General features: G+C 49.2%; 1 protein-coding gene across 2 annotated transcripts in view; it reads left to right on the top strand.

Moving 5' to 3' along the window:
* The first annotated feature begins 768 nt into the window (after window positions 1–768).
* Window positions 769–14,716, top strand: part of GATA4 (GATA binding protein 4) — a 55,685-nt gene continuing 41,737 nt past the window's right edge. For both annotated transcript variants that reach the window (XM_009440250.5, XM_009440249.5), the window contains exons 1-2: window positions 769–871; window positions 4,408–5,480. In XM_009440250.5, coding sequence (XP_009438525.2) covers window positions 4,865–5,480 — 616 coding nt within the window. In that variant the 5' untranslated portion in view covers window positions 769–871; window positions 4,408–4,864. The remainder of the gene's footprint in view (window positions 872–4,407; window positions 5,481–14,716) is intronic.

Consider the following 14,716-nt stretch of genomic DNA (forward strand, 5'->3'; position numbering starts at 1 on the left):
AAGAAGCTCCCCTGGACCGCCGGGCTCCCCAGCCCTTGCCACGTCCCTTGGATTGGTGCAGAGCCGCCGCAGGCTGCAGAAAAAAAGGGGAAAGGTTAGAAGAGAGGAGGCCACAGGAGATGGGAAGTGTCGCCAGGAAGGGATGCAGATTGCATAAATACATAAAATTGAGGCTGAGGCCTGGGCTCCCGACCATCTCCCTGGGCTTTTGGGAAGGCAAAAGGGAGGCTTCGGTCTCTACGCTCTGATTTTAGGAGGCAGTCTGGGTGTCACCTGAACCTCCAAGGAATCCGGGGCTGGGAGGATCCCCACTACCCCTGCCCAGGAACTAGCATCCAGCCGGGCACCCCGGGTGACCCAGTGCCCCACACGAGATCGAGAGTTGAGCCCAAGAGGTCACCTTCTTCTCTACTGGCCCCGCCCCTCGCCCACCGCGGCTGGATGAGGACCACAGGAAGGGGGGGCGGGGAGGGAGAAAGGGAACTCATTAATAAAGCTGACCCTGGGCACCACAGCGAACCCAATCGACCTCCGGCTGGGTTGCGGGTGATTCCCCGCTCCCTGGCGGTAGCACTTGGGCATTTTCCGCGGAGACCCCAGAGCCTGGACTTTGCCTGCTGGGGGAGCTTTCCGCACAGTCCCGCAGCCTGCGCCCAGCGGAGGTGTAGCCGGGGCCGCGCACCCCCGCCCCGCCCTTGCACGTGACTCCCACAGGCCAGTCAGCGCCCTAGGGCCGAGTTGCTGGGCCGGGGATCCGAGCCGCGAGCTGGGGACTTGGAGGCGGCCGGCGCAGGGGCCGCGAGAGGCTTCGTCGCCGCTGCAGCTCCGGGGGCTCCCAGGGGAGCGTGCGCGGAACCTCCAGGCCCAGCAGGTAGGGCTTTTTTCTTCCCTTTCTTTGCTCCTTCCCGCGGTCCCCCAAACTCGGAGCTTCTCCGCCTTTGCTTGTCTGGAAGTAGAGAGGTAGCTAGTGGGAGGAAAAGAGACGTGCGCTACTCACTTCACCGAAATTGCCCAACCCCTGCTCTGCTTTTGACTTTGCCTTAGCAACTTCTTTAAGTCAAAGTAAGACTTGGGGGCAAAACAGAGAAATATTGGAAGCGCCTTTGGATTCTTTCCGTGTGAACTTGAACGCTTTCAATCCCTGTCCCCGTGTGCACATTCTCCAACCCTTGTTTGCATATCGCAGGCCGGGGCCTGGGTGGTGATGGTGGCCGCGTGAAGTTACCGGGACTGACGGACCCGGGACAGGCTGCACGGCAGCTCGCATATGGAGGGAAGTAGACGGAGGCTTGTCGCCCACCAGCGACTCCGGGGACGCAGGGTGGCGGTGCCAGGCAGCGCCGCTGGGCCTCAGGGGCCCCCGGGAGCCGCTCTGAGGTGCGGAGAGGCTGCTGAGTGGCGGAACTATTCATGCCCTTTCTGGCCGGCCTCCTCGCCCTCGGGGCTGGGGTCCAGGGACTGAATGCTCCTCTGGAAGCTCACCACCCCACCTGCCCGCGCTGCTTCTACCTGAAACTGGCCAAGGGCCCGAGCCCGAACCGGAGCCGTGACTTCCCTCCGCCGGCCACGGCGCTGCCCGGATCCGCCGGGTTATGTCGCTTGGCTTTGGGCTCAGGGGTCACCGTGGGCAGAGGGGGGTGCCGGGGTCGCGGACTGCCACCAGGTTGAGGAAAGGAGGGGCCTTTTGGTTGGGGAAAGAGCGTGGTGGGGGACCCGCGGCCGATGGAAGCCCTGGGGCAGCGCGGCCCGCACCGCGGAGGTTGGGGAAGCGCCTCGGGGAAGTGTTTCCTGTGTTCCCAGAAAAGGAAGACAACCGAGAGCAGGTTTCAGGCTTTTAAAGAAAGCCTGGGGTGTGGAGGTGATGCTCCGCACACGTCTGTGTCTCCTCCCCTGCTGCGGCCGGCTTGGTTGTGCCGGCTAGCGTGGGACCGTCCTCCTCGCTGCAGGCCGAGAGCGGAGGCGTAAACCCAGGCCAGCGAGGAGTGTCCTATAAAGGGACGGGGACTTTTGGGCGCTTGCAATTCTCCCATTCTGAAAAATAGATCGGAAGAGGGCTATTGGTTGATTCTTGAAAGGGGAGCGCATTTCCTGTTGGCCTGCGAATTTGGGGTGAACTGGGACGAGTGATCAGAAGGAGAGCAAAAACTCCCCGATTCTGGCAGCCTCGGGAGCTGCTGGGCTTTCTCCGCCAACTGCAGGATCCAGGCTCAATTTCAACAACCAGCCAGAGGCGTTTTCCAAGAGTAGCTAATTCCTTGTTTTTCCAGAAAGTTATAGAGGAGTATTTTCTCCACCTTCTATTGTTCTAGTAATCCAACTCAGGCACTATATCAGCCATTTGAAAAGGCAGAGAATGTGATAAAGACAAATATTAGATTGATGACATTTTTTGCATTTACCTTTTAAAGTCTGCAAGTTACTACCTGTGTGTAGACTGGAAGTTGGATTATAAAATTCTAAATCTCCTTTCTTTTCCAAAGTTATGAAAGAAAAAAAATTACATTATCTTGAAGAACTGCAGGAGTTGAGTATTCCAGAAAATGCAATGAAATAGGTCAGCTACTTGATTTTAAAAGTCAAATACTGGATCTTTTATTAAGGTAAACCCATAATTCTTTAACTTTATTTTCAAAGGGAAAAGTTGGTGACCTCAGGTCAATTTTTTAAAAAATCTATTCTCTAACCAAACTTGCTGGAATGAACTATTTGCCAAACCAATAGTTTATTGCATATTTTGAAAGCAAATAAGCTTTTAGGAGTTACCATGTGACTATATAATACAATACAGTACTATTCCATTATTATTACTAGTGATGTTGCAAAAAATGGTGAAAAGCATTATGTAGTGTGTATTAAAGATTCCATTTCCAGATTTTTACAGTAATAAAGATGATCATTTATTATAGTACATACGTTTGAGGTACTTTCTTGTATTATACTAGAAATCTGTAGTAATAGTCAAGTGTTATTTAGAACTTTCTTTTTGCCTGTTAGGACAGTTTTATAAAAATCTGTTATAAGTGTTTTACAAATATTAATTTATAATCCTCACTCCTAAGCTTCACGATGACTCTACAAAATAAGTACCTTTAATATCTGCATTTTGCAGATGAGGAAACTGAGGCACAGAGAGGCTAAGTAATTTGTCTAAAGGTGTTTATTCCGTAAGTGTCAGAGCCTAGATTCATATATAGTTAATATTCTTGTAAATCTACTATTGAAATAAAAAAGAAATCTTTGTCGGGAGTAGTTGCCTCTTCTTAAAGAGAGAAATGGAGTGTGGTGGACAGCTTCAAGCCCCTGGAGCCCTACTGATCCCATCCCCTTCCCCCACCCCTTCTGACTGTACTTTGATCTTAGACAAGTTTCAAAACTTTCCAGTGCTCCAGTTCCCTCTTGTAAAATGAGGAGAGACACCTGTACTTAGTAGAGTTGTAGAGAAAAGGACCTGGAGGTAATTCAGACAGCAGGTAATTCAAAAAGTGGAGCTCTTATTTTATCAGAAAAATTGCCTGATAATAACAAAACGCAGGATGCTGGGAAGTATATAGTCAAGTTCCACAAACTGCTCTTTCCCCAAGCACCCACCTTGGTGTTATGATTCTGCTTATGGGTATTATTCTATATGAAGAACCCATTCAGTGAATTAGAATGGTCCAGTGGGTTATTCTGTAGAGCGACACTGTACATTCTTCTCACTTTTCTGGTTCTGATATACAATTTGCAAAACGTCTAAATTGTAACTATTTGCAAGAAACCTGTAACTTGTCCGATTTGACGTCCACATGGTTAGTGTATGGATGAGGGTTTCACAACCCTCTTCAGGAGGCTTAGCAGACACCGTTGTTCACTTATAAACATTTGGACTCTACTTCTGGTTTTTTTTTTTTTAATTACAAACAAAACTTTGTTAGGTTGTTGTTTTGTATAAAGTTTGTCCTTGTCCCCCCAAGGACAATCTAAAGTTCTTTCTAGGCCAGTAATACTTGGGGAGAGATGGGGAACAGAGGAGATGAGAGATTTCTTGGGTCCCAGGCACTCTGCATTAACCCCAAACTTTTGGCCTTACAAAAATATGCTTGCAGAATAAGGTAACATTAAAGTCCTTCCTGACAAGCAATACAAAAATAATTGACCAAGATCACAACCAATAACTGCACACCAAAGACCCGGGAAGCCCCTGGTCCCTGGGGCGCCTCTCCCCAGGCTTGCCTGGGCCGCCTGACCCAACGCCTGAACAAAACAAAGGCCCCTGCTTCCCGGCACCGCGCGGCCTCCGGAGCTGCACCCCCAAATCCCCGTGGCGACTTCATTTGCAGCGTGGAAGAAGCAACCACGCAAGTGGAGAGTGGGTTCTGAAAGCTCTGGGATGAACCACCCTCTCTCTTTCTGTCGTTCCTCTTTTAGGACCCCGGCTGCGGCGAGGAGGAAGGAGCCAGCCTAGCAGCTTCTGCGCCTGTGGCCGCGGGTGTCCTGGAGGCCTCTCGGTGTGACGAGTGGGGGACCCGAAGGCTCGTGCGCCACCTCCAGGCCTGGACGCTGCCCTCCGTCTTCTGCCCCCAGTAGGTGCTCCGGACCTTCAGGCCCTGGGGTGAATTCAGCTGCTCCTGCATCAGCTTCCGGAACCACCAAAAATTCAAATTGGGATTTTCCGGAGTAAACAAGAGCCTAGAGCCCTTTGCTCACTGCTGGATTTAATACGTATATATTTTTAAGCGAGTTGGTTTTTTCCCCTTTGATTTTTGATCTTCGCGACAGTTCCTCCCACGCATATTATTGTTGTTGCTGTCGTTTTCTCTCCCCGCGTGGCTGCTTGACCTGCGAGGGAGAGAGAGGACACCGAAGCCGGGAGCTCGCAGGGACCATGTATCAAAGCTTGGCCATGGCCGCCAACCACGGGCCGCCCCCCGGTGCCTACGAGGCGGGCGGCCCCGGCGCCTTCATGCACGGCGCGGGCGCCGCGTCCTCGCCAGTCTACGTGCCCACACCGCGGGTGCCCTCCTCCGTGCTGGGCCTGTCCTACCTCCAGGGCGGAGGCGCGGGCTCTGCGTCCGGAGGCGCCTCGGGCGGCAGCTCCGGTGGGGCCGCGTCTGGTGCGGGGCCCGGGACCCAGCAGGGCAGCCCGGGATGGAGCCAGGCGGGAGCCGACGGAGCCGCCTACACCCCGCCGCCGGTGTCGCCGCGCTTCTCCTTCCCGGGGACCACCGGGTCCCTGGCGGCCGCCGCCGCCGCTGCCGCGGCCCGGGAAGCTGCGGCCTACAGCAGTGGCGGCGGAGCGGCGGGTGCGGGCCTGGCGGGCCGCGAGCAGTACGGGCGCGCCGGCTTCGCGGGCTCCTACTCCAGCCCCTACCCAGCTTACATGGCCGACGTGGGCGCGTCCTGGGCCGCAGCCGCCGCCGCCTCCGCCGGCCCCTTCGACAGCCCGGTCCTGCACAGCCTGCCCGGCCGGGCCAACCCGGCCGCCCGACACCCCAATCTCGGTGAGTAGGAGCGCGAGGGCTGGGGCCCGTGAGGGCCGGGGCAGGGACCGTCTTGAGCCCTGTCTAGGGCCTCTTGTTTTTCCACCAACGCCTTCGTTGGGCTGGGGATGGTGCTTCACTACCTCGAGTTTCTAGGGAAGGCAGAAGCCAGTGCGGGGCTGGCGACATCACAGCCCCAGGAGACCGGCTTCTGTGGAAGGGGCCGGGCCTGCCCGCCGGGGCCTCTTCTGAGATGGTGTCAGGGTCGGAGTGCGGCCTCCCCGCCATCCCCGACATAGACCGTGGCCGCGCTGCGCTGTGGGTGACGCGGGAGCACAGCGGGCTCCCTGGAGAGCCGGGGGCAGCGGCCTGGGATCTGCTCGTGGACGGTGCTGGCGATTACTGAGTTTCTGCGCCCCTTTCCTCCCCGCCCGCCCTCGGGCCTCCGCAGGGAAGTGATTACAATGGTTTGGACCGCAGACCTTCTGGGCCATTTGGCGGCCCAGCTGGAGGATCCCTCGGGGTAGCTGATGATTTTCCCGTCGGGGGTCTCACACCGAGAACAAAGGAGGGATGGACAAAGGAGACGCCGGGGAGATGCGCGGAACAGGAGCCGGCACCGTGCGGGTGCCACCCGGCCGAGCGCGTGGGCGCATCATGCGGGCAGCGGGGGGGGCGGACACGCCCGGTCAGTGTCCGAGAACATAGGGACCTCAAACGGGCTTGTTCATGACACCCGAGTTAAATGGAGACTTTGCAGTCGCTTGCACGCGTGGAGCCTCCTCTTCTCGCGTGGGCCAGGGTTGGAAATAACCGTTGTGGTAGGTTCCATGCAGTGTTTCCATCGGATGTCAGACGGGGAGGGACGGCAAACCTGTCTCAACCTCCAGTGATTCACAAATAAACGCAGCGGGATCTGAGAAGGGGCCTGAGTACACGGGCCGGGGGAGAAAGGGAAGTGGCAACCCCTAGTTCAAAATGCAAACGACCTCTGGAATTTCGGGAAGAGACGGAGGAGTGAGTTTGGATTGAGCCCACCCTGTGGGGGAGGGGAAGCCCAGGCTTGAGAAGCAAAGCTCGCGTTTATTGACCACCTACTAAGCGCTAAATCCTTCTGCATTTGTTCTCACTTTGAAGAGTAAAGGCTACCCCTGCCAGGTTTCCAGTCTTGGGCTGGCTCCGAGAAGGGCCTAGGCTTTGAAGCGCTTTTAAATTGTCCTCTGGCCCTGGGTGGCCAGGGAAGGTTCCCAGGGGTGCAGCCAAATACACATCGCCGGCAAACTGATTAACCCTGAAAGTGGCGCCGAGGCCCGGTCTGTGGCTCTTGGTGTTCCCCTCCCCCTCACCCCTCTTGGGGGAGCCAGACGGCCACCCCCAGGGGAGGAGGGGCCCGGCCGAGCCTCGCCGCGACCTTTGCGAGATAGCGCGGCGACATGGCCACACAATGGAGCCCGCAGGCGGGAGTGCGGGGCGGGGCGCGGCGCCCTGGCCTTGCGCGCTTACGGGGTCCTCTCCAGGGCCCTCTGGGGCCTCTGACTTAAAATAGGGAGGACTGGGCCAGGAGATCGAGACCATCCTGGCCAACCTGTTGAAACCCCGCCTATACTAAAATACAAAAAAAAAAAAAAAAATAGCGGTCGTGGTGGCGCGCGCCTGTAGTCTCAGCTACTGGGGAAGCTGAGGCAGGAGAATCCCTTGAACCCGGGAGGCAGAAGTTGCAGTGAGCCGAGATCGCGCCACTGCACTCCAGCCTGGTAACAGAACAAGACTACGTCTCAAAAAAAAAAAAAAAAAAAAAGGACTGGTCCAGGGAGAGTTTGCTTTGTAACCCCGACAATCCTGCAGGGAATTTGGTGTTTGGTTAAGGAAAAGAGAGAAGTTCAAAGTCATGAGTTACATCCAGCAGTGTAAAAACGAAATACCCGCCGGGCGCGGTGTCTCACGCCTGTAATCCCAGCACTTTGGGAGGCCGAGGCAGGCGGATCACAAGGTCAGGAGTTCCTGGCCAACATGGTGAAACCCCATCTCTACTAAAAATACAAAAATTAGCTGGGTTTGGTGGTGTGTGCCTATAGTCCCAGTTACTTGGGAGGCTGAGGCAGGAGAATCGGTTGAACCCGGGAGGCGGAGGTTGAGTGAGATTGCTCCACTGCACTCCAGGCCTGGCGACAGAGGGAGTATGTCTCAAAACAAACAAACAAAAAACCGAAATACCATGTGAATGCACACAGTATTCAGATTTTGAAATGTCAGCCATGCCATGTAGAGGTTGCTGATGAAGTGATGTTTCCCAAATTCCCATGTCAGCAAATGGCAAGCTGACCTCCCTGTGCGTCTCTCTGCCAAGAACTGCCACCTGCCTTCTCTGGGCTCTTCCCGGATAGCTTATGAAGTCCACAGCCTTTGAATCTGGCCTAGAGGGTGGTTTTTCTCTTCTGCACCCAGCCAAGTGTTTTAGGAGAGGTGCGGCTCTTTGTGAGGGAACACAGGGCATGTTGAACTTGTTGGCTTTCATAGCTTCAGCATGTTATGCAGGTGGCACTTACATAAAAGCAACTGAAATTAAAAGCAGTGCATGTGGCCAGGTGCAGAGGCTCATGCCTGTAATCCCAGCACTTTGGGAGGCTGAGGCAGGAGGATCATTTGAGGCCAGGAGTTCGAGGTCAGCCTGGGCAACATAGTGAGACCCCATCCCTACAAATCATTTTAAAAAATTAGCCAGGCTTGGGGTGGCATGCCTGTAGTCGCAGCTTTGGAAGCTGAGGTAGGAGGATCACATGAGCCCGAGGCCACTGCACTCCAGCCTGGGTGACAGAGTGAGACCCTCTCTCAAAAAAACAAAAACAAAAACAAAAAAACCAGTGCATGTGAATGTGCTTTTTATATGTTCTTCCCATCACTTGGGCGCTCCTACCTGCCTGGCAGCTTTAGTGAGGACCAGCATCACACAGTAGCTGACCCTGAGTCATGGAGGGAAGATGAGAACTGACCCCAGCTTTCTGAGGAGTTGCCACTGAGCCCTAAGATGGCCAGACAGTGTGGTGGGAGGAGCACAGGGTTTTAAAGTTGAGCAAACCTAGATTCAGTTCCAGGAGCCTCATGTCATCTTGGGCAAGTTACTTACCTCTCTCGGTCTCACCTCTTTTTCTGTAAAATGGGATCATCATAACAATTTTTAGTGTTGCCTTAAATTAGAAAAGTAAGGTAATACTTTTGAAGAATTTGGCTTTGGCCCTTCATAAATGATGGTTATTTTATTGAATAGCCACTCGCTATCATGTAGAGTTACCAATTTTGCTGGTGTGCCCAGGACTGAGGGTTTTCCCAGAATGTGGGATTGTTCGTGGTAAACCTGGGACAGTCCCCAGTGAACGCAGATTGTTGGACACTCAATGTGAAAATGGGTGCATTACCCATCGTTGTGGTTTGGTAATGAGCTGAGAACAAAGAAGAAACAGCAGAGGAGAAGCAGCTGAGAGCAAAGGAGAAGCAGCATCATTCTTCCCTCTGCTGAGATTCTGGAAGTAGTCACTTAAGTGCTGCCAGCTGCATTTGGTCTTGAAGGGTGAGTAGGAGTTTGTGAGGAAAAGAACCAGCAATTTTTTTAAAAAAGAAATATTGACCATTTTATAGGAAAAGAAAGAAAGACAAAGAAAAAGAGGCCAGGTGCAGTGGCTCACACCTGTAATCCCACCCTTTGGGAGGCTGAGGTGGGAGGATTGCTTGAGCTCGGGAGTTTGAGACCAACCTGGACAACATAGTGAGACCACATCTATAAAAAAAAAAAAATTAGCTGGGCATGGTAATGCATGCCTATAACTCCAGCAACTCAGGAGGCTGAGGTGGGAGGATCGCTTGAGTCAGGGAGGTTGAGGCTGCAGTGAGCCGTGATCGCACCACTGTACTCCTACCTGCAGAACAGAGCAAAGACCCTGTCTCAAAAAAAGAAAAAGAAAAAGAAAGGATATACTCTACTTTACTAATATGTTGTGTAGTACCATGAAATAATACAATGCAACCTAGCCTTTGGTTTAAATAATATATTTGTCACAATAGGTAAAACTATACAGATTAATTTACCCTTAACTCAGAAACTGTTTTTAATTTCAATGAGGAGAAACAAGAGAACACTTTTTTTTTCTATGTAATTGCTGTAGTTTTAACAATATCTTGCCATAGTTCTTATGTTGGTTATGTGAATAGGGCAAAAATCAAAATAATAATAAATAATAAAAGTTATCAGGGGCCTCTGTAAAGCCCTGAACTTAGGTTGGAAGAAATAAGTGTGGCCTGACTGCAATGTATGTGAACTTTAATTCACTCCAAGTTCCGTATGAGCTACGACCCTAAAACAACTGTTAAAATCATTAATTAGGCTGCATGAATGGAATTATGTGACCTTACTGAGGGCAGGTACAGAGTCTTACTCATTTTTAAGTGCCTGGCACATGTTGGGCACTTAGCAAATATTTGCGTAGGGATCTTGGTGGTAATTGCCCCAGGACTCTGCCCTGCCTGGGTCCAACCACACAGAATGGCTGCGTGAGTCCTTTAAGAAGCAAACTGGAGAGCCCTAGGGGAACGGTGGGCAGGATGGAAGAGGGTTCTGGAAACTTCAGGGAACCACTGGAGGAAAGCAGGGCTTTTAGGCTGGAGAAGTCACTGAGTGGATGAAAGCAAGATGGAGTATGACTGTGTCCAAATTTCTGAAAAGCAAAAAAAAAAAGAAAGAAAAAAAGACCATGACCTTTTAACTCTGTGTTAGTGAAGGTGAGCAGATATTAGATGTGAGAAGAACACTCCTAGACAATTGTGGTTGTGTGGAAATGCAGTATAGAATATGGCTTGTCTTCATCATAAACTCCTGGGCGCTGGAAGCACTTGTGGTGGAGCTCTGCGGATAGTTCTTGCCTTGCAGGGCTAGGATAGGATCTGCATGTGCCTGTGAAACGGACGTAGCCGGAGAATGTAGCTGTTTCCTTTTAAAGAACCCAGTCACGGTGGTTACACATGTATCTCCATATGGCAAAATTGTGGAGCTGTGCTCTTAAAATGGGAGTCTTTTATTGCATGTACATTACACCTCAGTGAAGCTGATTTTTATACCAGTTAATGCTTGTGAGTACTTAAGGCTGAAAAGGAGACCGAAATGGAAATAGATTGTAAATATGCCTTGACGGATATATGGTGGTAGGTGTTACTGGAAAGGCTAGGAAAATATATTTAACTATGGAATAACAATTATTTTGTGTAATGGAGACATAAGCAATTATGATATTCTCCAAGGATTTCAAAAAGTTTGAATCATTTTTAGAGTCGATAAAAATAACAACACAATGAAATACATGTACAGTATATCACTGTGTTATTCAAACAATTTATTTAAAAGAAGTTTTGCCCCATTAGGGATGGAGTGGGGGCATTCAAGGTGTTCTCAGAGTTTGTTTATGGTGCAGGTCAGTGAAAAACCCCGAAGTGTTTTCTGGATCTTTTGGGACCTGCTTATCAAGTACGCTAGTGGCTTTCAAAGCCGGTTCATTTGTGCAGGGAACTTTGTGAGACTGGAGAATGATTTGTCGATCTTCAGGAAAACCAAAGTTGTTTAACTTTCCGGTTACCACCCTGAGCAGGTCAGTCAGAGTTGGGGTTGGCCTGTGGTGCTAAGCTGAGAACGAATTAAATAAGAAAGGTGTGTTGGGGTGGCCAGGGGTGTGTCACTACCTCTAGTGAGCCCTGTCACTTGCCCAGTTGTGTCCCATCAAAAGGTCAGGCCACATTTGCTAGGCACTTTCTAAGCACTCAGGTGGAATGATGCCCGGGAGACAGTTCTAGATAACGCTTTATTCTGTATCCCTCCCCATTTCTTTTCTAACTTAAATGCACTAAGAAAACAAACACACTGAGGTGTGGGGAAACAGGAACTCTGATACCTGTGGGTGGGAGTGTAAATCGCTCTGACCTTTATGGAGAGTCTCAGGTGTAGTAGCCATAAAATTGCAAAGTAGACAGCCTGGACTCCGGAATTTTCACTTCTAGGGATTTGTTCCACAAACACACTGGCACATAGTAATTTCAGCATTGCTCGTAATAACAAAATTGGAAATAATCTAAATGTGCATCCTTAGGGGACTGTTTGTATGCACGTGGCACATAGAAACCATAAGCTATGTAGGCAAGAGATAACGAAGTTCATTATCTAATGTATGGAATCCTCACAAAGACATTTATAAATGCAGGAAGTGTCTATAGCACTTTACTCTTTGTGTTAAAAAAAAGAAAGAAAAAGATTATATTCACTTGAAAATACAAAATCTCACAAAAAATTTGTAACACAGATTTGCCTGTGGGGAGGAAAGCGGGTAGGTGAGGGATAATGGTAGAAAAAGGACTTTCACTATGCATGCCTTCGAACTTTTTGAATTTTTTAACCACCTTAATCATTTTTATACTCATTTCTCTGCTTCATTAATCCATTTAATAACAAGAAAATACATTTAACATACAGGGAAGTTAAAGTTAAGTTTAATGTAAAAATTTCAAATCATCGGCTGGGTGCAGTGGCTCACACCTGTAATCCTAGCACTTTGGGAGGCTGAGGCGGGTGGATGGTGAGATCAGGAGACCAGCCTGGCCAATGTGGTGAAACCCTGTCTCTACTAAAAATACAAAAATTAGCTGGGCATGGTGGCACGTGCCTGTAATCCCAGCTATTCAGGAGGCTGAGGCAGGAAAATTGCTTGAACCCGGGAGTTGGAGGTTGCAGTGAGCCGAGATCACACCACTGCATTCCAGCCTGGGCGACAGAGCAAGACTCCATCTCAAAAAAAAAAAAAAACAAAACTCAAATCATCTTAGCCACTTTTAAGTATACAGTTCAGTAGTGTTAAGTACCTTCGCATTGCTGTGTATCAGATCTTTAGAACTTAAACTCTGCCCATTAAAATACCACTCCCATTCCTCTCCACACCAGCCCCTGGTAACCCCCATTCTATTTTCTTTTTCTTATGAATTTGACCACTCTAGGGACCTCATACAAGTAGAATCGTACAGTGTTTGTCGTTTTGTTTCTGGCTAATTTCATTTAACATAATGTCTTCATGATTCATCCATGTTGTAGCATGTGCCAGAATTTCCTTCCTTTTTAAAGCTGAATAATGTTCCATTGTATGTGTAGACCACGTTTTGTTTATCCATTGATCCATGGATGGAAACCTGAGTTGCTTCTCCGTCTTGGCTATTGTGAATAAAGCTGCTATGAACATGGGTATGCAAATGAAACCTTTTGAATTTGGAGAATGTGACTATATTACCTAATTTTAAAAACATATTAAACTAATTAAGTTTTAAAAAACAGATACATGATATTCATGAATCAACCTGAAAGTAGCATCTTTTTTTTTTTTTAAAGAAGATTCTCTATTTAGTGCTTATGGATGCACAGGAAAACTGCTTTAAGGCATAAGTTGTTTTTTATTAAATTTGTCTTTTACCTATTCTTTTACAATTTTGGGGGTTTTCCTTTATGCTCAAGCTTCCTCAAGATTCTTCAAGGCCGATCAAAACCATCCTCAGTGGCAATCCTGTATTTGGCTTTTGATTTTGCTTATTTCACAGGAGGTTGCTTTACTGAGAGGGGGAAATCTCTACTCCTGGTCTCAGTGCTGGTAGTGGATGTAAATCAGCAATGGGCAGACACCCCAGCCCCACACTACTGTGGCTTCCCCACTTGTGGGCACAAACAGTCACGTACTAGGCAATGGTGACCTCTCCAGGTAGGCAGTTTTCCCTCAGGTTATATTGGAGTTAGAACCTGCCTGAAAACCACTAACCGGCTGCAGCGGTGGGATTGTGTGAAGAACAAGTTACCTTCCTCCAGGGCAAGGTGATTCTTTTAAACAAATTTTAAGACAATTTAGTTGTACTGAATTTAGAGCTGAAGCCAGTTGCAAATGTAGCTGCTTGCGTCTGCATAAGAAAGAGGAAGTATGCTAGTTTTCCTTTCCTTGTTCCAGAAGAGGGCAGTTCTTGCCAACGCGAGCTGCTGCTTTAAGAACTTGAAGCAACTTTTCTGACATCTGAAACTATTTGTCTTTTGGGAACTTATTTGTCCTAGCCTGCCTGCAGAACCAGCTGATAAGGCTCTGTTGGGAAGGAGTATCGCTCTGCTATATTGACCTCTCTAGACCATGACATGGCCCCATATGCCATACAACATAAACCGGTTACTAAGACTAATTTAATGGCTATCTCTAGAGCTACTCTTTTGTTACCTTCTAAAGAAGGCAGGGAAGAAAATATAAATGGGGTTATAATAGGAATAATCTTGAATCTGTTTTAATTTATACAAAATACATTTGTAAGTTTTGGCACATTCACGTTTGGATACTGGCTAACAACTTTTTAGCGAGAGTAGCCTGTATCTTGCATGTCATTCCATTGAACAGTAAGGTGGATCCCTGTCAATGAAGAAATCATCTGATGCCAGGGACTTTGAAGTCTTTCTCCAAGAGGTAGATAAGCTGATCTCTGTTTTGCTGGAAAGGAAGCTGATACCCAGAAAGAGCCTGTAATCTCAGGTCCCCGTGGGTAGTAAACAGCCCTGGTTTGGAACCCAGGTAAGTCCAACCTGCAGGATTGTACTTTCCCCCTTTCCCCACACTTTGTATTTGCCAAATCTGATATGAGGGCACTTAGCTCTTCAGAACCAGAAGCTATGTGTGATTGAAGGGCTCTATTAAACCTTAGGATTTTCCATGACTTGTCGCTCCCATCCGCTTCCTCTCCCCAGGGTAGCTTCTTGTCTGAGTTTCCGTTTGCTTCCCACCAATCACTGTCTCTCTAGGAGCAATGTCGTCCTACGGAACCTTCCGTATCATTCCTCAACTGTAAGCTCTGCAGTTCAGGAATGCAATGTTAGGAATCCCAGTGTTGCACAAACTTACTTTCTAGCCGTTGGATTCTGGTGTGCAGAGAATTAAAGAGACTTCCCAGGATTCAGACCCTTCCAATGGGAGGATTCTCCTAACTCTAGGGGAACTGTTGGCTGCTTAAGAGCAAAACCATATGGCTCACTCAAAAATCCCTTTCCTAAGAGAAATCTATAACTGACCCTCTGTGTTCCCTTTTCTCTGAAGATTTCAAATATATTTGTGGTAAAAGCAGAGAAAGAAGAGGAGAAAATCATAATAAAAGCACAATAATGATGATTTTAGTAAAGATAAGAATGGGGCATGGATCAAGACAATGACTAAAACCCC

This window comes from Pan troglodytes, chromosome 7 (genome assembly GCF_028858775.2).
Source record: "Pan troglodytes isolate AG18354 chromosome 7, NHGRI_mPanTro3-v2.0_pri, whole genome shotgun sequence".
In the NCBI taxonomy this organism is placed as follows: domain Eukaryota; kingdom Metazoa; phylum Chordata; class Mammalia; order Primates; family Hominidae; genus Pan; species Pan troglodytes.